This window comes from Trichomonas vaginalis, chromosome V (assembly GCF_026262505.1).
Source record: "Trichomonas vaginalis G3 chromosome V, whole genome shotgun sequence".
Lineage (NCBI taxonomy): Eukaryota > Parabasalia > Trichomonadida > Trichomonadidae > Trichomonas > Trichomonas vaginalis.
The window spans coordinates 22775819-22801888 of NC_067207.1; the positions used below are offsets into that span (position 1 = coordinate 22775819).

Here is a 26070-nt window from a genome sequence, read left to right on the forward strand (position 1 = left end):
TTTACATAACCATCCATGCTTTTACTTTACATCCGATAAAAGTGGTTTGGAAAGTGTCATGAGATGGTTAGAGGACATACATGACTATGAGTTTAGATATGACAAGATAGAATATGAGAGAGGTCCTATAAACCGGAAAAAGTGTCATAACAAAGAAATTTTACTAGTAAGTAAATGTGGTTTGAAATAGGATTGTTGGTTTTAGGGTAGAAGGGTATATCTAACCTCTTTTCTAACCTCTTTTCTACCCTCTTGAATTTTCATGAAATTTACACCAAAAATATATTTTAGGGTAGAAGGGTATATCTAACCTCTTTTCTAACCTCTTTTCTACCCTCTTGAATTTTCATGAAATTTACACCAAAAATATACTACTAGGGTCATTTACGAAGAAATCTCAACAAAGTCTTTACGATGAAGTCTTGACAAAGTCTTTACGATGAAGTCTTGACAAAGTCTTTACGAAGAAGTCTCAACAAAGTCTTTACGAAGAAGTCTTAACAAAGTCTTTACGAAGAAATTCATGAAAATTCAAGAGGGTAGAAAAGAGGTTAGAAAAGAGGTTAGATATACCCTTCTACCCTAAAATATATTTTTGGGTCATTTACGATGAAGTCTTGACAAAGTCTTTACGAAGAAGTCTCAACAAAGTCTTTACGAAGAAGTCTTAACAAAGTCTTTACGAAGAAATTCATGAAAATTCAAGAGGGTAGAAAAGAGGTTAGAAAAGAGGTTAGATATACCCTTCTACCCTAAAATATATTTTTGGGTCATTTACGATGAAGTCTTGACAAAGTCTTTACGAAGAAGTCATAACAAAGAAATTTTACTAGTAAGTAAATGTGGTTTGAAATAGGACTACTTGTTTTAGGTTTTTTCCATTGTGTCATTTACTTATTTGACGTGGCAGAAAGATATAGAGAATATGAAGATGAACCAATGCCTGCAAATGTCCAGTATATGTACTCGTAAGAGATATTTTTATCTAATATTAAATGGACGCACAGAACTTAGCGAATGCACAGCAACCTGGACAACCAAACCCAGAGAATATTCCAAATGAAGTTAGAATACAAACTGCAATGGCAAACTATGGTCAAGTGCCAACAGATGTACAAATGCAAACTGCCATGTCAAATGACGCTGCGTTAGGTTTGCCACCATGGTATGCAAATATGAGATGGAAAGAGTTTTATACAAACCCTGAAGTGGGATATAAACAACTCTATGCAGATGACGCGAACACAGGAGTTGACCCAGAATATGTTTTCTACCAGAGGAGAAACAGAATGTATGAGCTCCAGTTAAAGAATGCTATGGAACTCAACAGGAAACGTAAGAGACTAGGCGGACATTAGATTTTTACATATAGTAAAATGGGTTTCTTTGGAAGAATAGGAAACTTCTTTCGAAATGTTGGAAGAGGTATATGGAATGGAATAAAATCTGTCGGAAGAGGAGTATGGAACGGTGTCAAAAATATTGGTAAAAGAGTAGGTCAGTTCGTTGGTATTATACCTAAAGACCCTGAACCAGAAGAACAAGCTCCTGTTATACAACAGCCTGAACCTGCACCACAGTCTAGTTGGCAACCAAATCCAACACCTCAACCATATTAAAATTATATTTTTACCGTTCGATAGTAGTTGTATATGAGACTAAGTTCTAAGTAAAACGCATGGTATAATGGAACTATTCTCTTTCTTCCATCTGTTGTAAACCATACTTGAAAGTCTGAAATACTTCCACTCGGTGGTTCATATAGCTTTGTAGGTTTTTCGTAAAAGTCATTTGCCAAGCATAAAAAAGAGTTTTGGGCGCCAGAAAATGAAGCATGAACGATAATAGCATCTGAGTCGAAAACATTTTCATATGTTCCATTAGGGTTTTCGACTTCATAAAAGTTCGGGTGTACTGGATATTCTGCAGGCTGATTTAACATCCTCAAAAATCTATACCATGCCAAGTTGTTATATTTTTGTAGAAATATAAACGTCTTCTCCAAGGTCTTCTATTCTATTGATTTTAACAGTTGCATTTTTCCTGTCATATATAATATCGAGATGGTACTCTCCTTCGTCAATGTTGTACTGTTTTGCATATTCGAGATAGATATCGTTTATTTTTTCTTGAAAAGCTTGAAGAGTTGTTTCTAAGTTTACAAGCAAATTCACTTGTAAAAGTTTTCCCTGTTCAAATTTCTCATACGTACGTTTCTCTTTGTTATAGTATCGAATTTCAAAAGCGACCGTAAATGGGAAACCATGTATGGCTTCTGAAATGAACTTCATTCTACGAAAGCCAACAGCTTTTGTGACGGATGGGTCTCTTAACCATCTTAATGGGTAGTCAAAACGATAGCCTTCATGCTTTACGGTCTCTGTCTCAAACTTTTGACCGACATTAGTAAAAAGTTCATCTAATGGTTTAGTTGTAGCAACTCTTGAATTTTCTTTTTCTATTGGAAGCATATTTTATCTATAATAAAAATGTCAAATGAAACAGCGTCTATGCGAGAAATACAACACAACCGACAACTCATTATGCAAGCTCTAAATAAGAACACAACAAACTTTTCAAACTATTCTAAGATATCTGAGTCATTGAAAGAAGGAAACTTAAAACTGACGATAAACCCAATGACAGACGAGTTTCTATTTCAAGACAACAAGAACCATACTGTCTGTGTAAATCCAACAAAAGGAACTTTAAACGAGAAACCTATAGATGAACTTCTTTTGAAAGCAGATGTTGGCAACAAAGCTGACAAAGAATATGTAGACGATGCAATAGCAAAAGAAGAAGAAAGAGCTAACAAAGCTTATGCAACAAAAGAACATACTCATCCTGAACTAGCAGACAAAACATATGTTGACAATAAAATGTCAAGTGAAGTGACAAGAGCTGAAAACGAATATTCTAAAAAGACTCATACACATACTATATCTGAAATAACAAACTTACAAGAAACCTTAAACAGGAAAAGTGACGTTGGACATACACATACCATTGCAAATATTGCAAACTTACAAGAAACCTTAAACAGGAAAAGTGACGTTGGACATACACATACCATTGCAAATATTGCAAACTTACAAGAAACCTTAAACAGGAAAAGTGACGTTGGACATACACATACATCTTCTGAAATAACAGACTTAAACGTTAGCCTTGAAAATAAAGCAGATAAAACATATGTCAATGAAATATACCAAAGTTTAGTTGGAACAAAAAATATTGAAACTATTGTTGGTGACTTTTCTGTCAATGAAGAAAAAAAATTTTAGATGGCAGTTGGTACAGTCCTTAGAAAATGGTACACGGTATAAACTCATTCCGAAAAATAACAATGAAATGTATGTAAGCTATAAAAAGAACGATGGTACACAAGTTAAAGTTCCATTAGACAACAACTGTTACTTAAACATATATGGAGACGAACAAAAGAAATATTTAAGAGTTTATGAAATGGCAGATATGACATTGCCTGACCCAGCTCCAGCACCATACTATTATGACTATGGAGATGACGAAAGAACACCACATGTAGATGAACAAAAGCTAACATTATATTTAGATTTTTATAGATATAAAAGATATAATGCAATAGAAAAAACGAGAATAGTATACTATTATACAGATGACAGAAATAAATATTATAGTCAAGACTTTACCTACCCTGAAAACATAAGATTATATTATAAAAATATTCTGACATGAACCAGAAGAAACCTGAAATAGTTGCACTATATTTTAAGTTCAAAAGAGACAATCCTATAATATCTCATATGTTTGATTTAATGAACCCAGTAGGTTCTATTTACACGTCAATGGAAGCAAGAGGTCCTCAAGCAATGTTTGGTGTTGGTGCATGGAACAAATAGTCGACAGGTTTTTGTATTGTGCAAACTCTTCAAAGGAAACAGGTGGAAGTAAAACGATTTCAGGTGAAAACTTACCTGCACATAGTCACTACATAGATTTAAGTACATCTCAAGCAGGTTGGCATAAGCATAGATATTGGGATTGGTCAGGAATGACAAAAGGTAAAGGATATGATGTTAAAGACGACGTTAAGTTTGCTATAAATTGTTACTGGGATGACACGCAGGGAGAAGGAAACCATACACATTTCGTTTCAGGATATACGCAAACAACGGGACAGAGTAAAGACTACATGCCACCTTACATGACAGTTTACGCATGGTATAGAATTGCTTAGTCGTCATTTTCAACTTCTTTAGCATATTCGTCTGGAGTTGTCTTATATTTGTTAGGAACTGTCTTTGAAAGTATACCACCTTGAACTTTGACAAGTTTGAAACGAGGTCTGACAATAGTAGTTTTATCTTCTGCTTGCAGTGTGTACATTTTGCCATGTTTGCCTAAAACTTCATAATATTCTCTTGTATACTTTCTTCTATTTTTACGAACACGAATGTGAGTACCTGTCGAGTTCCCATTGTTGTCATAGTCAATAGTATTTTCATATGGGTCGCGTTTAGGTATTTCTATTTTTACTTTGTCACCTTTCTTAAGTTTGAAGCCTGGCATTCTTTCTTGTTTGTCTCTTTTGACTAAACTATTAAATATATAGTCTTTCTCTAAGTCAGGGTTGTTTTTCATTTCTTCGGGGGAGTGGTTTCCCAAACCTTTTTGTTTACGGTTATTGTAAATATTTAAAACTTGTCTCATCTTTGCCATGGAGAAGTGTCTATATTTGTCGTCATATGACATCTCATTTGCTTCACCACCTTGTGGTTGGTTTAAGTCTCTTAAGATTTTTATACAACTGTCAATGACACCAAGAGCAGAATGGTTTTGGTCGACAATGAAATATTGGTTTACATTTTTTGAACGCAGATAGTTTTTTACATCGTCTGATTTGAAAGAACTTTCACAGTCAGATGTCAGTTTTGTTGGATGGTATTTGTCAACGAATATTGTCAAAGCTGCTAAGACATCTAAAATATTTTTGGACTGTAATGGTATGGCTTCACAGTATCTTGTGTTTTGACCGACAAATATTAGCCAGTATGGAGGTCCATCTTCTCTATACCTCGGAATGTTTTCCAAGATATCCATAAACCAAGCATTTGGTGTTGAACTAAAGATTTTTATCATGAGTGCTTTCTTTGTCGCTTTAGAAACATACGGGTCCTTGTTTGAATTCGTCATTTTTAACCCATAAGAAATGGGTTTATTTGGCGCATTAGCAGGAGTCGCATCTAGATTTTTGCCAGCAGTGGGAACACTAGCCAGAGGTGCATTTGGAATTGGAAGGAAGATTTTGAGTACTTTAGGTATACTTAAAGAGAAAGCGCAACCTATTATACAAACCGTACAGAAAGGTTGGGATGTAGCACGAGATGCAGCAAATCTTATTCCAAATCCTGAAACAAGAGGAAAAGTTCAAGGATGGATGGACAATGTAGGAAGACAAGCAGGAAACTACTATAACAAAGCAAATGACTACTATAACCAAGCAGGACACTACATGGACCAAGGTGAAAGATTCTTTAACAGAGGATATAACCATGCACAACAATGGGTAAACAACAACCAACCTCAACCGCCTCAAACGTGGGGAATGTAAAATTTTTTACTGAGATGAAATGAACAATACAGCATTGAGACAAATGGGCTCAAGATGGATTTGTCGGCTTCCAGCAGTTACACAACGTGTTTGTCAAGTTCTTCCTATACCTCAGGAAGTTTTAGACCGACTTAAAAAACAACAACAACCAGTTGAAAACAAACCAAACTAAAATTTTTTACTGAGATGAAATGACCGAAGAAGTTGAAACGGTAGATTTGACACCACAAACAAAAAGTTCAGAACCATTGTCAAAACCTGTCAAAGAACTTACAGATGAAGAGAAAAATTCAATAATAGAAAGTGCCAGGTCTGGAAATACAAACCCTAACTATAAAGTCACTTTTCATAGAAATGGAACGGCTAGTATCTCAAAAAAGAAACAGACTCTCACAAATAAAATATTGAAGTCTGAAGGAGCATTCGAGACAACAGATGGAAAAGTTTACTTCACCGACCAACAGTTCATTATAGAACATCTCATTGACTTAGAGTCGAAATATTCTAAACTTTACAACAAACACAAAAAGTTGAAAGGAAAACAAAAACAAATGGCATATGATATTTATGAAGATGTTGACGACACAACTGTTCCTGCAAGTGAAGTAAAGTCAAAGGAACCGAAAAGTGACGAAAAACCAATAGAAGAAGGTGAGCCAAAAACTGAAGATAAACCAAAACCAAAGGTTAGTTTCAATACTAAACCAAGTCAACCTTCATTAGCTGGTATGGGTTGGCGTCAAAGACTTATGGCAGCAGGCGGTTATGTTAAGTAAAGAAAAAAATATTTTTTTATTTTTATAAAAATGCCCCCATATAGAATGGACAGAAGGTCTGCTAGAATAAAAGCAGAGTTAGAAAGATATGGTTGGAGAGTTTCGAAAAAGTTTAAATATAAGAAGGGAAGACCCATAAAAGTCTATGACAAACTGTCTGGTCTTCGCTATGAAATGGAATTGGAAACAGCACGCGCAAATTATCCAAACAGACTAGAGAGGTTAGAAGAAGAACGTCTTATGAACTTGCCTTTCAATGTTAGTGAGCCTCAAGTTGAAGGACACGACGGCTTTGCCAGATTCTACTGGAAACATGACGAACAATTGCATCCTTTGAGAAGGAAAAAAGGAAAGGGTGAAGACGCACATGCTCCCATGGAAAGAACAAGATATGCATATGAAAAGTATCGCGAGGTTAGAAGTAAAATTACATCTGGTCGAACCTTTACAGTTAACTTTGACGAAGGAAAGAACAAAGAAGGCTTCATGGGAGTACTTGCTGCCATACAAGACGGAAATAAGAAAGGATACAATCTCAGACTAACCGTAACAGATTTGGACGGTCACATTTACTATGCACATGGCAATGTCACAACAGCCGCACAACTTCTTGACGCTTTCAAGACTACAAAGAGAGAACAAATGTTTGACTCCGACTCAGACATTTTGAATGCAATTGAAGGAATTGCAAGTGTCAAGTTCGAATGGTACCAACCTAACCCTCAAGCAGTCAGACAACATGCTTGTTAGATGAGAAATAAAAAATTGCATACCATTTTAAAACCATATATTTTTACATATATTAAATGCTTCAGGTTGAAAAACAAAGAACAAAAGTAGCAGATACAAAACCGTTAGACTATATCTTTACAAACGCTGGCAGGAATATTTCAGATGAAGAAATTTCATCCCGAACCACCTAGTAACAGTTTCTCTGACTTTCAAGTTTGGTTCACAACAAATGGTGTGCAACATATTATTCCATTGTACTATGACTTTTATCTCGAATTGTCTTTCATATATAACTACGGAAAAGTGCTGAAAAAGTATTGAAAAATATATTTTAGGTGAAAAAAGAGGTGGAGCCAAAAGTGGCTCGACCTCAAAACAAGCATTTTGTGAAGAATATACCAACCGCCGGAATTCCGGCGGTTGCTTTTTATACAAAATTCAACAGGTGAATTTTCATGAATTTCCTTAAGATAGACAAAAATATATTTTAGGCGACCAGGTCACTCGGTCACTCGGTCACTCGGTCACTCGGTCAACTAACATCTTTTTGAAAATGGTGACAACATGACATTTTGACAACAACACAGGAAATAGATTTCATCGTTGTGGTCCGACGGTTAAGCCACAAACGAATGTCCGACGGTTAAGCCACAAACGAATGTCCGACGTCCCACCAAAAAATATTTTTTTATTTTTATTGTAAGAACAGTATGACAGTCGAAGCAAAAACGTTCACGAACAAATCTAATGGCGAAACATTCACAAAAGGCACTTACAATGGTATTGAAGTCTTACGTAGAGACAAGGATGGTTATATAAATGTAACAAATATGTGTCAGCAGTTTAGGAAAGACTTTAGAAAGTTGTTGGAAAATAAGTCCTGGGAAGAGTATTTTAAGGCATTTTGTGAAGAATATACCAACCCGCGGAATTCCGGCGGTTGCTTTTTATACAAAGTTCATGCAGGAATTCCTGATGAAATCAAACAGGTTAGAGGAACGTATGTAGACCCAAGACTCGTAAACTATATAGCAATGTGGGCTTCTCCAAAATATTGTATAGCAGTTGGAAAAATTATGGACTCCATAGACAAGAAAGTTCATGAGAAATTAGATGAAGAAGAACTTGAAGATACAGTAGAGAATGCAAAACCTTTGTTCGAAGAAGAAGTTAGAAAAATGCATGAAAAACAAATAGAACATGAACGTGAGATATGTTCTGGTTATAGAGACTCTCCATACGAACTAGACCAATGGGAACAAGAAGATTTAAAGAGAGAATTTAGAGAATATGAACTCGCTAAAATTTCATTAGAAGCTGCAGAAAAGAAGTTAAAAGTTTGGGGTCGTTTTGTACAAAAATATTGTGAGTAAATGAACCATTTTTTTTCGACAAAAATATATTTTAGGGTAGAAGGTATATCTACCCCGTTTTCTACCCTCTTTTCTACCCTCGTAGAAAACACACAAAACTCTTGAATTTTGTATAAAAAAAGCAACCCGCGGAATTCCGCGGGTTGGTATATTCTTCACAAAATGCTTGTTTTGAGGTCGAGCCATTTTTGGCTCCACCGTATTTTTAAACCAAACTCGTTCATTTTGTGCTGAAATAAAATAAAGTTAGTTTTTTAAAAAAAATATTTTTTTATTTTTATTGTAAGAACATGTTAGCAACAACAGCACCAAACTCGTTAGTCATGAACCCAACTTCAATGTTAGTAGAGATGAAAAGCTTCATTCCTTCTTCATATACTTTCGAAACAGAAATCCAGAAGATAAAGCAAGAACTTCTCCAAGGAGATTTAGACTGTACCGCAAAAGATGAAACAAATGAACAGTATCTTTATGAAATGCAGGACATTATTGACCATCTACCTAAACTTCCTGAAATACAACAACAAAAGCTTACTATTCCAGAATTCGATGAAATAGAAGTCAAAGCAACTGACTCAGTAGAAATAAAGAAGTTCATACGAAAGGTAAACTATGAGTTTCTTGGATTTCATTGCAACCACAAAGTCATGGACAAAGATTGCGACATGGTATATAAGAACATCTCTGACATATACAAATCTGAAGAGTTTAAGACCTACGACAACTTTGTTTCGTTAGTTGCAAAATGTGTATGGCAGATAAGAGATAAAGATAGAAGAGGTAAGGTATGGAATGAACAGATAAAACCCGCAACTTTTGAGTTAAAGAGAGCAATTGACGCCTTAGTCATACTAGCAGGTAAGATTTCAATGTACAATGCTAAAATGAACCCACAATGTTCAAAATGTAAAGCAGCAATGAGGAAATATAACTACTCCGTCAAAGAGATAGAACGTATGCGAAACGACTATGCTGACTTAAAGAAAGAAGTAGAGAAACCAGCAGAAGATAAAATGGACATGTTGACATTTCTGAACAAAAACTATCCAACAGCTGACGATTTCCTTCTATCTGATGTCAAGAAGAAATATAAAGAAACATTCGGCATAGTTAAAACATTCGATGTACTGACAGAAGAAATAGAAGCTACGAAATTGTTTAGAATTTCACGAATTCACAATGTTTACCATGTAAAACGCTTATAAAATAACTGGGGTAGAAAAGAGGTTAGAAAACAGGTTAGATCTAACCTTCTACCCTAAAATATATTTTTATTGAATTCTGAGTAAAATTCTGAGTAAAATGACATATGGAACACATACTTTTTCAGTAAGGACATATGGGGTAGAAATGAGGGTAGAAAACGGGGTAGATATACCCTTCTACCCTAAACATTATTTTTGCTGAATTCCGTACGAAAATCGTAAAAAATTGCGAGTAGGTAAGAAATCCTGGTCGCCATAACTCTATGAAAATCATGAATTTCCTTAAGATAGAAAAAATAAAGTTAGTTTTTTTAAAATATTTTTTTTATTTTGTATGTAAGAACAGGAAATGACAAACACTGAGTTTGAAACAGTTAAAAGGATAGACAATGAGACCAAGGTGGTTAGAATAGGTGATTTAAACGTAAGATACTCAAAGAAATACAAAAAATATTCTTTGTCAGACATTCTAACACTATCTGAAAAGAAAGCACACGACTGGGTTAAAAATGCTTCAACTCAGAAAATTTTGACAAGAAATCCTGAGCTTATGATATCGGTAAGATTCTATGGAACAAGAGCATATCTTATAGACAAAAGTCTTATACCAGTAGTTTTGTTCTGGATTGACCCAGTTGTTGGATATAATTTCATAACATATGGTTCATTCGATACGGAACGTTGCAGTGAAGGCTTACTTTACATCGTTCAGAAACCGAAGGACTTCAATACAAAGAGATATAAGATAGGAAGAACATATAATATAACTCAAAGATATGACAGTACAGTCAATAGAGTCAAGGTTGTGTTTGTTAATGATATGAGAGCTGCTGAAACAGAACTACTTGAAAAGTTTGAGAAAATGTATGGTGCTCCCATGAAAGGTAAAGAAACGTTTGAAGTAGATGAGATAGATAAAGCTATAAAATTATTTGACGAAGTTGCTGAAAAATACATGTAAAGCGTTTATTTTTGGTCTTTTGTGAAAGTAAGAAAATAACGCTAATTTTTTATAAAATATTTTTTTTTATTTTGTATGTAAAGACAGAAATGACAACAACAGAGAACACAACAACTGCTATCGTTCATGAAGCTATAAATGAAGAATATGAGTACATACAATATAACAAACAACTCCGTCTCATTCGTTCGGTCAAGGATGACATGTACCAAATGCAAAGTATTTTGACAGCATGTGCTACACCAGATACTAAGAAACCACAAGACTGGTTTGAATTAAATAGCACTCATGAACTTTTGAGTGAGTTCGAACATGTAGAACTTAAAAAGATGTACCAAGACAGACAAAACTTACCATCGTATCTAAAAGGTATATATGTTCATAAGTTCCTAGTTAGTTCAATAGCAATGTGGGCTTCTCCTCGTTATGCATGGTATATTTACAGACTTCTTGACGAAGTTACTGAAAAATACATGTAAAGCGTTTATTTTTGGTCTTTTGTGAAAGTAAGAAAATAACGCTAGTTTTTTTCTAACAAAATTTTTTATCCTGTATGTAAAGACAGATATGACAACAACAGAGAACACAACAACTGCTATCGTTCATGAAGCCATAAGTGAAGAATATGAGTACATACAATATAACAAACAGTTACGTCTCATTCGTTCGGTCAAAGACGATATGTACCAAATGCAAAGTATTTTGACAGCTCTTCGTTCTACAAAGCAAGCATATCATTGGTTTGAAAACCAGCAGGCAAAAGAACTTTTAGAAGAATTTCCTCATATGTTTGCGTTCCTCGGAAAACCGAGGAACGAGATTCCGTACGAAAATCGTAAAAATTTGCCAAATAGTTTGAAAGGATATTATGTTCATAGACTTCTTGTAAATGCTGTTGCAATGTGGGCTTCGCCTCGTTACGCTTGTTATATTTTCATGATGTTAGATGAAATTCATAGACAAGAACGTGAAGAGATGGAAAAGAAACTTCAAGCAAAAGATGAAGTCATTGAAGCAAAAGACAAAAACATACAGAAAAGAATACCACGTTCGGTACCAAAAGGAAAGGAAAAGAACTATAAGTATATGATTTATACTGAAGAGATGGAAAATGAAGAAGACAGAGATATGGTTATGTTGCATTTAGTCAGAAGAAACAACAAAAGCTTTTACGACCTTGCTAAGATTTACAAATCTGACAGAAATTGGTTCTATCGCGAAAACTTACCGATTTCAATGACACCGAATGAAGATGTTAAACAGATAGTTCAAGATACGTTACCTCAAACACACTATGATATGAAAGGTTGTACAATACTTACATTCAAAGAAGATTTGCCATTGTTAAAGGAAAAAATAACAGAGTATTTTGACAACTTCAAACAAGCAGGGTAGATGAACTCTTTATTTTTCAAGCTTGACTTCAGATGGCTCAGGTAGCTCTAGATGGTAAATTGCCTCGTCAAATCCTTCTGGCATTCCGAGTCCTTCCATCAGACAGGAAGAACTCTTCCTTCCAACAGGAAAAAAATTTCCCGACAACTGGAAGAACTCTTCCTTCCAACTGGAAAAATTTTTCTTGTTGTTCGTCCGTAAACCATTCAAATTTTCGAAAATTGAGAACTTTTTTCCCGACAACTGGAAAAATTTTTCCCGACAACTGGAAAAAAATTTCCCGACAACTGGAAAAATTTTTCCCGACAACTGGAAAAGTTCTTCCTTCCGACAGGACACAAACGAATGTCCGACGTTCCTCTTCCTGAATGTCTTCCAAAGCCAGAAGAACCGACAGCCCCAGCACCACAACAGACTAAGACTCAAACACTTACATTTTTCAAGCTTGACTTTTTACAATTTGAACTTTGTTCGCGTAGATGTGAATTCTGAAAGAAGTATGAGGGTCTTGTATGACTTTGTACTTCTCCCATAGTTCATGTCTGTCAAACTTACCTGCCATGGACTCTTTCATAAGCTCCATGAAATCGTCTTCGGACAATCCGGGGAAAAGTATGATATCAGTAAGTATTCTCTTTACATCCTTACTTAAACTCTTTGCTGTCTGTACACATATTACGACTGAGATGTTAAAGTGCCTAAGTTTCTTAAGAATTCGACACATATCTTGTTCTCTGTTCTTTAACAAAGGATGAGAAGCAAAGTCATCTAAGATAAGAAGACATCTATGAGGGTATGTCTTCCAATCGTAAGATTGCAATTTCTTCGAAATGTATTCTATCTCTTTCTGTTTGTTTCTGAAGTGTTTCTTCTCTAATATTCTCTGCATTTCCTCATTTGGGTCTTTAAACTTCGAATTGACATACTCATTTATAGCATTGTACTTCAAAACTCTTCTTTGGTACTTCTTTATCCAATCTAACAACTCAGAGTCTTTTATACATACTAACTTAGACTTCTTTATAATATCTTTGAACGAATTGACGGTTTGGTCAAATTGACCAGAAGTCGAACAAATAACAACTAACTCATAGAATGGGTTCTTCTCATCTAGTTCTTGTTGTTGTGCAGCCATTTTAAGATAAGTGAAAGTCTTACCCGACCCAGGTGGTGCGATTAGACCTGTTATACCATTCTGAGCAAATAAGAACTTGTCATGTATAGGCTTTATCTGAGCATTTTCTAACTTCCTCTTGTTCTTATTTAAAACATTCTCAAATTTTTTGTCAATGTCAGCAAACTTTTTTTCTAACATATTTTTAGAAAAATTAAAATTTTTATCTTTTTGAAAATGTCTAGCGATTTCGCTATCTATATTCGAGACAAACTTTTTGACAGCAAAACATCTGTCGACCATAAAATCTTACATAGTGTAAACAAGAAAGGTGAATTTGTTCTAAAGTTCTGTTTCTGGGAATATGACAAGAACCATAAAACATTAAGCAGAGAAGTCTTAAAATTTGTCAATGACAGACTTGTTGACAGAGATGACGCCGATTGGAAAGCTGAAGTCCAACAAAAGTTCTTAGAATGCAAAGAAGACACATGCGCTGTTCTTGAAGATGAAATAGAAAACAGAATAGAAGAGCTATTAAAGGACAAAGACCTTTTACAAAAATATGGTTCTGAGAAGTTTGACATAACTCCACCAGAGAAGAAGAAGAAGAGAGAGAAGAAAGAAAAGAAAGTAGAAGAAGAGAAGAAAGAACCAGAGCCAATTCCAGAGAAGGTGAGATATGACATGTAAAAATAAAATTTTATTTTTAGAACATTTCTGGGTCAATGTCAATGTTCTCTTCCTCTTTAGGGGCAAACACTGGCTTAGACTCTAAAATCTTTTTACCTAATTTACCTTGAACTTCAACTATCTTAGACTCATAATATTCATAGTCGTCTGCTTTCTTTGGTTCATAAGGTATAACAAGTTTGTATGCTTTGCCTTCTTCAAGTTTTGAGAACTTTCTGTCAAAATTTTCTTTGACTGTTAACAAACCTTCTATGTCTAAGTCTTCAAATTTCGCACCATTTTTAGTCACAATAGCAAACTTAACTGGTTCGATGTTCCAAACTTTGTCAAATGAAGACTTTTCAAAATGGTAGAAGTAAACATTCAAATATGCGAATGGAGCTAACTTATCTTTGACTTCTGTCATGTACTTATTTACTGAGATGAATTTTGTCATCTTTTCTATCGGATAAAAAAATATTTTTTTAAAATTTACTCAGAAAAATTTTTCTTTGTATATACACCATTCTGAACATCTAAAAGATTTTTGACATTTGCCAAGAATGTTCGTTTAGACGCTGTCATATAACCATACTCTTGACAATACTGTTTATATTCATCGTACAATGACCTTTCATCTAAACACTCAAAGTTAGTCTCATCTATAAACAGTTCATATACACTCTTGTTTGCTTCTAACAATGTTTGTCTTTCTTCGGTATATGGAATTTGTCTTGGATTGAACTTAGAAATATCTAATGTCATGAAATATGAGAACAAGTGGTTGTAAAAGTCAGATGTCAAAGTTTCTGCTAAGTCGTCAAAATATTCTGTATCTTGCATATGAGAATCTGACGTTCTGACAACTACATATCTTCTGTCAGAACTTTCTAACTTCATCGGAACGGCGTTGTTTGAAACCATGATGAAATTTGCAACATTTTCACAAACTCTTTGGTCTTTATATTTTCTTTCAACAACTCCAACTTTGTCTGTTATAAGACTCTTCAAAGCATCTGAGTTCAAAACTTTTGTTGTATCTATACTTTGAAGTTCGTTACATACTATAAGTTTCATATTCTCTATTGAAGAGTTAAATTTACCGCAGATGTTTTCTAAGTTTGTCATATTCGGATTCGAATAGCCCTCTAACAGTTTGCACAAAATATCTGTAAAGAAAGTATTCTTACCAGTTCCTTGTTTTCCAATTATAATGAGAGCAGTTTCATTTTTAGCACTTGGATGTTGTAAGATGTTTGCAAACCAACATAAGATATACTCATAGACTCTTTCGTTTCCATTGCATATAATTTCTTTGACATGGTCTAACCAAGCTTCTATAATATTTTCTTTCCATTCTACTTGTTCATATTTATATCCAGTGAAGATAGAATAGAAGTTTGGAGAAGGTGTATAGAACTTTATACCACGAACTGAAAAATCTTCTAACTTTGACAATAAGATATCCCAAGCATCTAACATCTTCATGCCAACTTGTACGACTTTTATTTTCTTAAGTTTCTGTCTACATTCTTGTTCTGAAACTATTGTCGCTCTTGGTTTGTTAAAGACAACATCCCATTCTTTCATGACATAACATTCTGGGGCAGAGTCGACATAAATGACTAAACGTTTCAAATTCTCGACTGCTTTGTTATAGTCTCTAAATGGACACATATTTCTGAACGCTTGGAAGTCATAAAAATCTGAAACATCTATTCTGTACATTTTTATAAAAATAAAAAAAATATTTTTTTTATTCTTGAGCTATTTGTTGCATTTGTTGTTCTTGAGCTATTTGTTGTTGAAGTTGTTCTTGTAGTACAATACTTTCACCAGTTGCATCTTCCAATTCGAAACTTTCTGCCGTCATTGACAAATACATAGGACATAAAAGTTTTACAGGAACAAAGTTTGCGTCAACTAAGGTTAAGTTTATGTTTGCTAAAGTGTTTGAGTTCACTAAAGCTGAAAACTCTGCATTCGAATGAACAATAGGCAAACCAGCAGAGAAAGTGTTGTTTATACGCATGAGTATCTTTTGGTCATAGTAGTTTCTGTCGACATTCGAATAGCACTTTGAACCTAAGTTTGAAACAATATATAAAATAGGTGTACTTAAAGTCAATGGAACAGACAAACCTTGTATGACACCTTTTCCTGTTATAGGAAACTGTTGGTAGTAAAAACCAGATATAAGTTTTGTATTATAGCTCATATCGTTTATAGTAAACTCAGTCGGACATCCAAACATAATGAAACCTGCTCTAGTTGCAGCACATGTTACATCCGTCCTTAAAGTATTAAATAAGTCAACAAAACCTGTTGGTGGTATATCTGAGTAAGTATCTTCAAAGAAGTATTTTTTACCATTCACAACAACAAAGTCTTCTGGTGTCAAAAGAGCAAAACAGGCTTTAGTCGTCATTGTGTTTAAGGTTAGTTTACAATATCGTCCTTGAGGACTTTGTAAGTTTGTTGTTATAGAATTATATGACTCAGGGTTTTTAGTCGTAATAGTATAAACCACTATGTCTTCTGCCATTTACTTAGCAACTAAATTTTAATGAAATGTTGTGGTCGTCAAATATTTTTATGACGTCTGGGAAACTATATTTTAAGTTCAACGTTTCACCTCCTTTCATAACGTATATCTTGTCAATGACATTATATGAAACACCACAGCAACTAACGTCGGGTTCTATTTCTTTGATGTTTATATCGTCTGCCTCTGTCAAAAGTTTCAATAGTTCTTTCAAAACTTCATGAGGTGCAATGACATATGAGTTCACTTTTACAGGGTTGTGTTCGACCAAGTTTAACATTATACCCAAAGCTTGACAAATCTTCTCCTGAGTTTTAAGTTTGTCTTTAAGTTGTTGGTAGTCGTTTCGAATATCTGCAACAGAACTTAAGTCTCTGCTAACTTCAGGATATGTTGGTTCTTTTACAGGAACAATTGTTATACCATCTTCGTCTTCGTATGGTTTCCCCACTTCAACATCTCTTTCTTTGACATTGACAACAACACTTTGACTGTTTGTTTGAGTTGGTGAATTTAACTTCACATCTGCCATCGCCATTAAACCTTTTGAAACACTTACGCTTCTATTTTTCGGAAATGACATTTTACTTAGAATAAAAAGATGGACGTATTCGAGTATCTCTTCGAATTGAAGCAAAACAAAGTTTACACACACAAACAATACAAATACATTGACAGAATAGTTCTTTATACAAACAATGGTAAATGTTATAGAATAGCAGTCTTTGCTGAACCAAAATATTTTCATAAAGCAAAGAAAGTTGGTATAACTGAAATGGTGAAAGTTCTTGAAGCAGACAAAAATATAACAACAAAACTTACAGATATTTCTAAAGGTAAGTTTATAATACAATTTTATGTCAAAACTGGCGTACTGTCAATATTTGACGGAGAGAAGTCAGTTCAAGAACAACTTACTGACCTGCTGCCAAAATCTGCTCGATGGAAGCTGTCGTTATACCAATCTGAGGAGCCCCAGCAGGTTTCATCGAACGAATCTTCAAAAGAGCATCTTCCGTGAAAAGTGCTATTGGTTTTGTAAACTTCTTTGCTTTCAGTTCATCTGGACCGTCTCTGTCACCAGTATATTGTATTTGTACAGTACCAACAGTTGAAATACCACCCATAAAGTCTTCTGAGTCAGCAAATGGAATGCCAAGCCAAAAGTTTGAACGGTCTCCATTTGTATATTGGGTTTTTTGACCTCCTGTATGAGTCCATACTTTCACATATGGCATAATAGAACTTTGCATTTCAGGGTTAATGGTTGTTGTGAAGTTGTTGTTAAAGTTCATAGCATCTAATGTCAAGTTGTATGACCTCATATCCTCAACTGTAGAATATTCTTCTCTTGGATAATATTTGCCATCTATGTTTATATGATATTTAATACCGGGGTTGTAGAAACAAGAATAGTCATTTATAGTTCGTCTGAACAGTACAAACATAGTATCTGCATGTTTCATTGCAGTTGTTAAAGCAATATCTGTTCTTGCACCTGGGTCAGCACTTTGGTTTCCAACTTCACCTGCAAAGTCTTTGACAGATATTTGGTGTATAGGGAACATAAGTGGAACTGCAATATATTTGGCAGCTAAAGCATTTGAAATATCTGGGTCCAACATATAGACTGCAAGTCTGCTTTCTATCTCTTGCATTCAAATTTTTCGCATGTGAACTTAACTGGGTCCCAAGCAGTTCCAGCAGCATTGAAATAATAGTTTACTTCAGTGTTGAGGTTTGAGAAACCAAAGTCTAAGTCAACTTTGTCTTTTGCAAAATTCGGCGAATGACGTTTGATTTGTTCCCTTTACGTCTGTAAGAGTGAATGGGTCTTGTGTTGGTGCAATGACTAAGTTATTTTTGCTTGGAGTAAGTTCGATAGAAATTTTTCCTGCCCAGTTTGGCAAGTATCTTAAAAACCTGAAGATGAGGAAAGATGACAAAGGAACTCTAAGTTTCAATTTTACTTTGGTTACTGCTGCTGCAGTTTGTCCAGAAAGGTTAACATAAACTCCTGGAACGTTAGGGTCAAGTCTTCTTATTTTCTCAATAGTTGCATACTGGTCTGTTTGTTCTCTAGCTTGTGGTTGTACTGAGTTTCTCAAAGCGAACCATTCATAGTTTGCCCATGTTACTGTTTGAACTAAGTCAGAGTTAGAATATATCTTATATCCCATGAAAACTTCTGGAGCATATTGGTATCCGACATAGAAAATTCCATTGCAACCTTTCTTGTCAGACAACTTGGCAGAAGGTTTTATTTCAATGTCTTGTTCCACGTATAAGAATGAGTTGTCAATAGAAATTATATGAAACCTGTCGCAAGCAATATCTACTGTTGTTGAAGAACCTTCTCCAAACTCACCTACGTTTCCATAAGAAACAGCAGTTGTATATTCGTAAGTTCCAGGAACTATTTCTGACCTTCTAATGGCATTGTCGCATTCGTTATACCATTCGGAAACATTTCCATTCATGGCATCCAAAACTGTTGGCGTTATATTCTGAGCGGCGTACATTTCATATGAGTAAAAATATAGAATAGTTGGATTTATATGTCATAATAGAACCCACGTGGACCAAGCTTTACTTTCTTCCTGACTGAGTTTTTAACTCTTCTTTTTCCTTCATTGCCACTACTTTCACTAGATGAAGTTACTTCTTCACTACTTTCACTTTGTTCTACTCTTCTTCTTTGGTGTCGCTTTGGTAACTTGCCCTCTGCTTCAAGTTGTTGCATCTTTGCCTCATGTTCACCTAGTATGTTGCAAATTTCCCATGTCCTTTTTGCCTTTGGGCTCTGGTCGCCCATCTCAGGTAACCTATATCCTAGAAAGAGTTTGTCATAGTCTGTATTTGAGTCTTCGCGTATTGTTTGCATGACTCTTTCCTGAGTTTCTGGTTCAAGCTCTTCAAACAGAGCTTGTCCATATGGAATAAGCTCGTTTCCAAATATATGTTTTTGTAGCCATTCTGGTTTTCTTTCCATGTTACCAATAATATCTTTTGTGAATGGGAAAGCTTTTACCCAATCTTTCAGTCTTGCGTCGTTTATTTCTGTAGTTGGTTTTATTTTGTCAAGGAACATGTTTTTCAATACTAACATTTCATTTGGTACTGTCCATTTGAGTTTTCTTAAATATTCATCCCTTCTCGATTCATTGTCTGCAAAGTAAGTTTTTATGACATTTTGTAAACTTTCATTTGCAAGGTCATGTACAATAGGTTCTCTTCCTTCTCTATCCCTAACTTTCTTTCTAAACTCTTCACCAAATATACCATCTCTATGGTTCTGTGTAGTTCTTTGAGATAAATGTTCTAGAACGTCAGGTGTTATATTTCCATCAGCCATGTTCATTTCATACTGGTCCAAAATATCTGCATGTTTCATATCTTTCAATGGCATTAAAGCCGCGCTTAAAATACCAGCTATATCTGGTTCACCATTGACTTCCATTGCGTCTACAACTTCTTGGAATTGAGGTTGTAAGTTTATGAACCACCTATCTGGGTTAGCTTTATGACCCCATCTCATTGTAGTTCCATCGTCTGCAGAAACAAAAGTAGGTTTGTTTCCATCTTGGTTAGGTTCTGAATGAACTTTAAACAATGTTTCATTTCTATATGTTTTCTTGAAATTTAACCTTTTATCTTCACCGAGTTCATCCGAAGATTGAACGTTAAATGCTCGTAAGTAAAAAGGGTTGTTGTATTTGTGTACATTTTTTTTCAGTACTTCCATTCTATGCTGAATATTTTCATCTGGTGTTGGAGTCTTTTGTATGTCGGCAAACATTTTTCGATATTCTTCTACTATGTCAGCCGAATCTTTCTTAGACTCTTGGAAAGATTCCATATTCACCTCATGCTCTTGTTGAGGGTCAAGATTTTTCGGCTGTTCCAAATCTTCATCTAGTTCTGTGAAGTTAGTTTCCAAAGGAGTGACTTGTTCGTTTCCTTCAGGCTCTTCTAGCTGTTGTTGCTGAACTATTTCTTCCATGTCTGGTTGTATCTGAACTAGTTCTTCCTGTGGAGTTTCTTGTACCTCATCTGCTGGCATTTCATATATTCCGAGACCGTTTTCAACAATTTCCCTATCTACGTCATCCGCATTCATAAGCTTTTGTTCTTTCGTTCCGTCTCTATTTTTTACGCGTTTCATGACGAAAGTTGAATTGTCATTTAGCTCTGACATCAAATATCTCGGAGTAAATTCAGTCATGTCATTTGGATGATATGCTATTAAATCATATCCCTTTAGCGAGCTTGTATTTTCCAGGTTTGAGATTATATCCGTTTTGGTGCTGAGCCATAAAGCTAAATAGGTTCGGGTCAGTATTTCCATCCTTGAACTTTCCAATAGCTTCTTTATATCTGTCACTAAAGTCAATACTATCTGGGAAACCACACTCTTCTTTAAGCATTTTTAAGAATTCTTGGTTTCCTTGTTCTCTACTTCTTTTATGTCCTTGCTCTGTTTGTGGTTGTTGTTGTGCAGGGTTTTGAACTGTTGGTTGTTGTGTTGGTTGTTGTGTTGGTTGTTGTTGTTGTGCTGGATTTTGAACTGTTGGTTGTTGTGCTGGTTGTTGTGCATGCCTGTGTCTGTGTCCATGTGACGATGTAAATGTTCTAGGTAGTCCTGGTGCAGGTGCTTCTCTTGGAGGGTTTGGTGGTATATAAGTTCCACCAGCTGGCACATATGTTCCATCTGCAGCGTAATGTCCTACCTGACTTTTCGTTTTTAAGAAAGCATTTACTAGGTCTGTTTTGGTCTGTTGTAACTCTTTTTCTTGACTTTTCACAACAGTTGCTCTAACGGCGTCATAGGCACTTTGAACTGCCTGTCTCGTTGCTGCATCTGTTATTTTCGTCATATTTTGTGCTACTTCTTTTAACTCTTTGTCGAAACCTTCAGACTTCAGTTTCTTTCCAGATGAGAAGTCGTTCACTTGTTTCACCTTACTATGAAGAGCTTCGAAAGCGTTCTTAAAGTCAGCATTTGTTAAAGCTTCATTTGAACTATCTTCATCCGCTTGTATTTTTGTCCTTATTGACCCTATGAGTTGGGCTGCTTTAGCGTTGGCTTGGGCATCTAACCAGTCATTGTTAGCTTTTATATATTCTGCGCTTTTCATTGCCTTTTGCATAGCCGCGTCGTTATTTTTACTTTCTTGTGCTAAGTTTTCATACTGTACGGTTTGGTTTTGCAACTGTAAAAGTTTTTCTGCCTTTACATTTGCTTCAACTTCTTTTTTATACTCATCGCTATCCATATATGTCTTCAGGGCTTTTTGTTTTATCTCTTCATCTTTCAGTATTTTATATTGAGTAGTATGGTTTTTCAAATTTATGACATCTTGTTCCATTTTTGCTACTTCTGCTGCTTTTTCTGACACTTTTTTCGCATATTCCTCTGTACTTAGTTCTTTCAGTTGTTCTTCTTTCTTCTTTTTCTCTACGTTTAACTTGTTATATACGAAAACGATAAAAACAGTTTGACAGAAAAGTGACAACTTTACGTGTCAAAAATATAAAAAGTGATATTTTATTCATCATTATCTTCTTCATAATTTATTTCATATTCTTCGTCTTACCAACAAAAGATGGGAATGTGAACAATTGCGGGCAATTTTTAGCCATTTTGGCTTGGAACTAGAGCCTGCGAGGTACATGGATAGTATCAGTACCTCACAGGCTCTAGTTCTCTATATGGCGCCGAGAAATTTTGGTGAAATGTGGTCGCATTTCACCAAAATTTTTTCGGCGCCATAGGATGAATTGGAGGGTGAGAGATATTATTTCATACAATACTACTCTCACCCTCCAATTCCAAGCCAAAATGGCTAAAAAATTGCCCGCAATGTGAACAATTGCGGGCAATTTTTAGCCATTTTGGCTTGGAACTAGAGCCTGCGAGGTACATGGATAGTATCAGTACCTCACAGGCTCTAGTTCTCTATATGGCGCCGAGAAATTTTGGTGAAATGTGGTCGCATTTCACCAAAATTTTTTCGGCGCCATAGGATGAATTGGAGGGTGAGAGATATTATTTCATACAATACTACTCTCACCCTCCAATTCCAAGCCAAAATGGCTAAAAATTGCCCGCAATGTGAACAATTGCGGGCAATTTTTAGCCATTTTGGCTTGGAACTAGAGCCTGCGAGGTACATGGATAGTATCAGTACCTCACAGGCTCTAGTTCTCTATATGGCGCCGAGAAATTTTGGTGAAATGTGGTCGCATTTCACCAAAATTTTTTCGGCGCCATAGGATGAATTGGAGGGTGAGAGATATTATTTCATACAATACTACTCTCACCCTCCAATTCCAAGCCAAAATGGCTAAAAATTGCCCGCAATGTGAACAATTGCGGGCAATTTTTAGCCATTTTGGCTTGGAACTAGAGCCTGCGAGGTACATGGATAGTATCAGTACCTCACAGGCTCTAGTTCTCTATATGGCGCCGAGAAATTTTGGTGAAATGTGGTCGCATTTCACCAAAATTTTTTCGGCGCCATAGGATGAATTGGAGGGTGAGAGATATTATTTCATACAATACTACTCTCACCCTCAATTTTAATTACTTAAACTCATTCTATTTTTTTGACATGTAAATGTCACTTTTACTGAGATCTGACACAATGTCAGATCTCTTTTTTTCGTATATAAGAAACTCATTGAGTTTCTTTGTGTGTCTGTCATATTCTAGTTTCTTTTCGTTTTCACTTATTTGCTTCTGTATGTCTATGTTTGACTTTTTGACATCTGTTATTTGATTTTTGAGTGAACTCAAATTCATTTGACTTTGAGGGTTATAGGCTGTTCCGTCTGCAGCTCCACCATAGCCTGCCATTTTCGCTAAAAGTGCCGCTCTTAAACCTCCACTCTGTGCACCAAGAACTCGGTTTAAAAGCATAGGATTGCTTGACATTTGTTGCAACATAGTGGGGTCATTCATAATTTGTTGTTGCAACTGTTGTTGTGGTGTCAGTTTTACTATTGGATGTTTCAATGCTCGCTTCCTCTTACGTATATTCTTACGTAGCTTACGTGGCATTTTAAGTGAAGTAAAAAACAGTTTTTGACAGATGTTTTATTGTGACTTCTTCGTAAAGACTTTGTTGAGATTTCTTCGTAAATGAGTGTAAATGACCCAAAAATATATTTTAGGGTAGAAGGGTATATCTAACCTCTTTTCTAACCTCTTTTCTACCCTCTTGAATTTTCATGAATTTCTTCGTAAATGTTTTGTCAAGACTTCTTCGTAAAGACTTTGTTGAGACTTCTTCGTAAAGACTTTGTTGAGACTTCTTCGTAAATGAGTGTAAATGACCCAAAAATATATTTTAGGGTAGAAGGGTATATCTAACCTCTTTTCTAACCTCTTTTCTAACCTCTTTTCTAACCTCTTTTCTACCCTCTTGAATTTTCATGAATTTCTTCGTAAAGACTTTGTTAAGACTTCTTCGTAAAGACTTTGTTGAGACTTCTTCGTAAAGACTTTGTTAAGACTTCTTCGTAAAGACTTTGTTGAGACTTCTTCGTAAAGACTTTGTTAAGACTTCTTCGTAAAGACTTTGTTGAGACTTCTTCGTAAAGACTTTGTCAAGACTTCATCGTAAAGACTTTGTTGAGATTTCTTCGTAAATGACCCTAGTAGTATATTTTTGGTGTAAATTTCATGAAAATTCAAGAGGGTAGAAAAGAGGTTAGAAAAGAGGTTAGATATACCCTTCTACCCTAAAATATATTTTTGGTGTAAATTTCATGAAAATTCAAGAGGGTAGAAAAGAGGTTAGAAAAGAGGTTAGATATACCCTTCTACCCTAAAATATATTTTTGGTGTAAATTTCATGAAAATTCAAGAGGGTAGAAAAGAGGTTAGAAAAGAGGTTAGATATACCCTTCTACCCTAAAATATATTTTTGGTGTAAATTTCATGAAAATTCATGAAAATTCAAGAGGTTAGAAATGAGGTTAGAAAAGAGGTTAGATATACCCTTCTACCCTAAAATATATTTTTGCCGAATTCTGTATAAAATTCTGAGTAAAATGACAGATGTTTATATGACACTTTCTCCGGTTTATAGGACCTCTCTCATATTCTAAACATCTTCGGGGCTAGAGGGCACGAAGTGCCTGGAAGCCCCACTACCTTTTTTTTTTTTTTTTTTTTTTTATCTTATTGCTACAATCGTTTCAAACATACTTTCATTGAAATGCAATATTGTGACTGCCATCCTAATTGGCCAAGAAGCATGCCAATTAATATTTTTATTAGCAAGCATTGCTTTGATATGGTTTATCGATTCAACTACTTGAGTTGAATGAATCTTTTTTACCATATCAAAGATTTTTACGGTATCTTCGAGGAATTTTTTAAGTGTTTTTATAGCAGTTTTATTTTTTGCATATTTCCATGTTTTAATCATCTTGCATTTTTCAGGATCTGGACAAAATTTATGATTTCCGGCATAATGTTTAGCGGAATTCAACCATAAAAACTTCTTTGTTTTAATTGACATATGTGTGTCATTGAGAAGTTGCCTAAGCCAACGCAATAAATTCTTTGAAATGCTAGATAAGATTCTGAATTCTGGCAGTTTGAGCTTTTTCTGTATATTGTTAAGAAAATGTCCAGGATCTCTGTATTCTCTGATACCTTTGAACGTATTTTTGATTGTAGAAACAATTTTGACATCGCCATCATGCACAAAAAAATTTACACGTTTTTCATTATTCCAACGCTTCAGCATTCTTTTTAAGCCTTCAAATTCCATTTCATTTGATTTTCCGTTGAAATTACCTTTGAAATTTTTAAAAGATTTAGATATCACTTCCCAATCTACAATTTTTTTGAGTTTCTCTTCTACAAATTGTACATAGCAAAACATTGCATTTCTTCTCTGACTCCAAGAACCGTCAAACAAAAGTCCCGAACATTTTCTCATTCGAGATTTCCAATAATTAACAGATTCTCTGGCAACTTCTATGATAACACGACCAACCTTAGTTAGTATACCTATCTTGGGTACGGCGGCACTGCGTTCCACCTTACCCAAGATAACGGTTTGACACTTTACAAAACCACTAACGTATATTTTACAACACAAACGACAACACTAACTTAACCTTAAATATTTACAAAGCCGCCAACCACTTCACCTCACTAACATTTTCGCTAACGACTTCACTAATGAAAAAATAAACGTTCTCACTAACGTTCCCACTAATGTTCTCATTTACAAAAGTATTGCAGCGCTTCCCATTGCTGTGCTTCACACAATAGTTCATATTCTTCAGTATCGCTGCTGTCACTCCAATCGTTAGAGTCAAAATCACTGTCAAAATAAATGTATGTAAGTTTTGACAAAGCTAATGAAACACGCTTACCGTTTGTATCTATTGCTTTTATATATCTCCCATTATGTTTGTTGTCGTAAACGCTCAAACTAACTTTACCCTTTCTCCCTCGTATCTGATAGAATGTATTTTCACGAGGAACGAAGAACAAATTCTTGAACTCATGACCGTTGTAGTTTGTTATCTCAATAGTTTTCGTCATTTACATAAAAATAAAATAAAAAATTATTTAAAAATAAACTTAAAAATTAATGATATCACCACCCTCACACGTATGAAAACATAGCGCAAAAATAAATTTAGGGTAGAAGGGTAGATCTAACCTCATTTCT

The 26070-nt window shown here is 35.0% G+C and overlaps 21 protein-coding genes and 1 pseudogene across 22 annotated transcripts, besides 6 other annotated features; 12 read left to right on the plus strand and 10 right to left on the minus strand.

Annotated features, from left to right (window-relative positions):
* Positions 1 to 995: 995 nt before the first annotated feature.
* TVAGG3_0385670 (uncharacterized protein) lies at positions 996 to 1358 on the plus strand (the record flags this gene model as incomplete). Its single annotated transcript, XM_051232190.1, has 1 exon — positions 996 to 1358. One exon carries the CDS (start codon positions 996 to 998, stop codon positions 1356 to 1358), a length of 363 nt encoding a protein of 120 aa, XP_051101920.1.
* Positions 1359 to 1376: 18 nt separating this feature from the next.
* TVAGG3_0385680 (serine threonine-protein phosphatase family) lies at positions 1377 to 1619 on the plus strand (the record flags this gene model as incomplete). Its single annotated transcript, XM_051232191.1, has 1 exon — positions 1377 to 1619. One exon carries the CDS (start codon positions 1377 to 1379, stop codon positions 1617 to 1619), a length of 243 nt encoding a protein of 80 aa, XP_051101921.1.
* A 2-nt stretch (positions 1620 to 1621) lies between these two features.
* Positions 1622 to 2471, minus strand: TVAGG3_0385690 (annotated as a pseudogene). Its single transcript has one exon. A coding segment is annotated over exon 1 (850 nt).
* A 453-nt stretch (positions 2472 to 2924) lies between these two features.
* Positions 2925 to 19964: a mobile genetic element.
* TVAGG3_0385710 (uncharacterized protein) lies at positions 4219 to 5178 on the minus strand (the record flags this gene model as incomplete). The annotated part of the gene is made up of 1 exon (XM_051232192.1): positions 4219 to 5178. One exon carries the CDS (start codon positions 5176 to 5178, stop codon positions 4219 to 4221), a length of 960 nt encoding a protein of 319 aa, XP_051101922.1.
* Positions 5195 to 5596, plus strand: TVAGG3_0385720 (uncharacterized protein; the record flags this gene model as incomplete). Its single annotated transcript, XM_051232193.1, has 1 exon — positions 5195 to 5596. The coding sequence occupies one exon, from the start codon at positions 5195 to 5197 to the stop codon at positions 5594 to 5596; it is 402 nt and encodes a 133-aa protein (XP_051101923.1).
* Positions 5616 to 5768, plus strand: TVAGG3_0385730 (uncharacterized protein; the record flags this gene model as incomplete). The annotated part of the gene is made up of 1 exon (XM_051232194.1): positions 5616 to 5768. The coding sequence occupies one exon, from the start codon at positions 5616 to 5618 to the stop codon at positions 5766 to 5768; it is 153 nt and encodes a 50-aa protein (XP_051101924.1).
* Positions 5788 to 6372, plus strand: TVAGG3_0385740 (phage tail repeat-like family; the record flags this gene model as incomplete). The annotated part of the gene is made up of 1 exon (XM_051232195.1): positions 5788 to 6372. One exon carries the CDS (start codon positions 5788 to 5790, stop codon positions 6370 to 6372), a length of 585 nt encoding a protein of 194 aa, XP_051101925.1.
* Positions 6418 to 7122, plus strand: TVAGG3_0385750 (uncharacterized protein; the record flags this gene model as incomplete). Its single annotated transcript, XM_051232196.1, has 1 exon — positions 6418 to 7122. The coding sequence occupies one exon, from the start codon at positions 6418 to 6420 to the stop codon at positions 7120 to 7122; it is 705 nt and encodes a 234-aa protein (XP_051101926.1).
* Positions 7815 to 8477, plus strand: TVAGG3_0385760 (uncharacterized protein; the record flags this gene model as incomplete). Its single annotated transcript, XM_051232197.1, has 1 exon — positions 7815 to 8477. The coding sequence occupies one exon, from the start codon at positions 7815 to 7817 to the stop codon at positions 8475 to 8477; it is 663 nt and encodes a 220-aa protein (XP_051101927.1).
* TVAGG3_0385770 (organellar and viral DNA polymerase type B) lies at positions 8768 to 9682 on the plus strand (the record flags this gene model as incomplete). Its single annotated transcript, XM_051232198.1, has 1 exon — positions 8768 to 9682. The coding sequence occupies one exon, from the start codon at positions 8768 to 8770 to the stop codon at positions 9680 to 9682; it is 915 nt and encodes a 304-aa protein (XP_051101928.1).
* On the plus strand, positions 10032 to 10643 carry TVAGG3_0385780 (organellar and viral DNA polymerase type B; the record flags this gene model as incomplete). The annotated part of the gene is made up of 1 exon (XM_051232199.1): positions 10032 to 10643. The coding sequence occupies one exon, from the start codon at positions 10032 to 10034 to the stop codon at positions 10641 to 10643; it is 612 nt and encodes a 203-aa protein (XP_051101929.1).
* TVAGG3_0385790 (KilA, N-terminal/APSES-type HTH, DNA-binding family) lies at positions 11430 to 12038 on the plus strand (the record flags this gene model as incomplete). The annotated part of the gene is made up of 1 exon (XM_051232200.1): positions 11430 to 12038. The coding sequence occupies one exon, from the start codon at positions 11430 to 11432 to the stop codon at positions 12036 to 12038; it is 609 nt and encodes a 202-aa protein (XP_051101930.1).
* TVAGG3_0385800 (uncharacterized protein) lies at positions 12071 to 12406 on the plus strand (the record flags this gene model as incomplete). The annotated part of the gene is made up of 1 exon (XM_051232201.1): positions 12071 to 12406. The coding sequence occupies one exon, from the start codon at positions 12071 to 12073 to the stop codon at positions 12404 to 12406; it is 336 nt and encodes a 111-aa protein (XP_051101931.1).
* Positions 12556 to 13353, minus strand: TVAGG3_0385810 (protein of unknown function, DUF4106 family; the record flags this gene model as incomplete). The annotated part of the gene is made up of 1 exon (XM_001306120.2): positions 12556 to 13353. A coding segment is annotated over one exon (798 nt), but the record flags the coding sequence as incomplete, so codon positions are not given.
* On the plus strand, positions 13501 to 13845 carry TVAGG3_0385820 (uncharacterized protein; the record flags this gene model as incomplete). The annotated part of the gene is made up of 1 exon (XM_051232202.1): positions 13501 to 13845. A coding segment is annotated over one exon (345 nt), but the record flags the coding sequence as incomplete, so codon positions are not given.
* Positions 13862 to 14281, minus strand: TVAGG3_0385830 (protein of unknown function, DUF4108 family; the record flags this gene model as incomplete). The annotated part of the gene is made up of 1 exon (XM_051232203.1): positions 13862 to 14281. The coding sequence occupies one exon, from the start codon at positions 14279 to 14281 to the stop codon at positions 13862 to 13864; it is 420 nt and encodes a 139-aa protein (XP_051101933.1).
* On the minus strand, positions 14317 to 15552 carry TVAGG3_0385840 (uncharacterized protein; the record flags this gene model as incomplete). Its single annotated transcript, XM_051232204.1, has 1 exon — positions 14317 to 15552. One exon carries the CDS (start codon positions 15550 to 15552, stop codon positions 14317 to 14319), a length of 1236 nt encoding a protein of 411 aa, XP_051101934.1.
* Positions 15581 to 16369, minus strand: TVAGG3_0385850 (uncharacterized protein; the record flags this gene model as incomplete). Its single annotated transcript, XM_051232205.1, has 1 exon — positions 15581 to 16369. The coding sequence occupies one exon, from the start codon at positions 16367 to 16369 to the stop codon at positions 15581 to 15583; it is 789 nt and encodes a 262-aa protein (XP_051101935.1).
* Positions 18379 to 18891, minus strand: TVAGG3_0385860 (uncharacterized protein; the record flags this gene model as incomplete). The annotated part of the gene is made up of 1 exon (XM_051232206.1): positions 18379 to 18891. A coding segment is annotated over one exon (513 nt), but the record flags the coding sequence as incomplete, so codon positions are not given.
* On the minus strand, positions 18924 to 19478 carry TVAGG3_0385870 (protein of unknown function, DUF4106 family; the record flags this gene model as incomplete). Its single annotated transcript, XM_051232207.1, has 1 exon — positions 18924 to 19478. The coding sequence occupies one exon, from the start codon at positions 19476 to 19478 to the stop codon at positions 18924 to 18926; it is 555 nt and encodes a 184-aa protein (XP_051101937.1).
* Positions 19965 to 21839: 1875 nt separating the features above from the next.
* Positions 21840 to 21901: a mobile genetic element.
* A 120-nt stretch (positions 21902 to 22021) lies between these two features.
* Positions 22022 to 22130: a mobile genetic element.
* Positions 22131 to 22272: 142 nt separating this feature from the next.
* Positions 22273 to 22381: a mobile genetic element.
* Positions 22382 to 22522: 141 nt separating this feature from the next.
* Positions 22523 to 22631: a mobile genetic element.
* A 141-nt stretch (positions 22632 to 22772) lies between these two features.
* Positions 22773 to 22881: a mobile genetic element.
* Positions 22882 to 22970: 89 nt separating this feature from the next.
* TVAGG3_0385930 (protein of unknown function, DUF4106 family) lies at positions 22971 to 23432 on the minus strand (the record flags this gene model as incomplete). The annotated part of the gene is made up of 1 exon (XM_051232208.1): positions 22971 to 23432. The coding sequence occupies one exon, from the start codon at positions 23430 to 23432 to the stop codon at positions 22971 to 22973; it is 462 nt and encodes a 153-aa protein (XP_051101938.1).
* Positions 23433 to 24552: 1120 nt separating this feature from the next.
* On the minus strand, positions 24553 to 25131 carry TVAGG3_0385940 (uncharacterized protein; the record flags this gene model as incomplete). The annotated part of the gene is made up of 1 exon (XM_001277550.1): positions 24553 to 25131. The coding sequence occupies one exon, from the start codon at positions 25129 to 25131 to the stop codon at positions 24553 to 24555; it is 579 nt and encodes a 192-aa protein (XP_001277551.1).
* Positions 25132 to 26070: the final 939 nt, after the last annotated feature.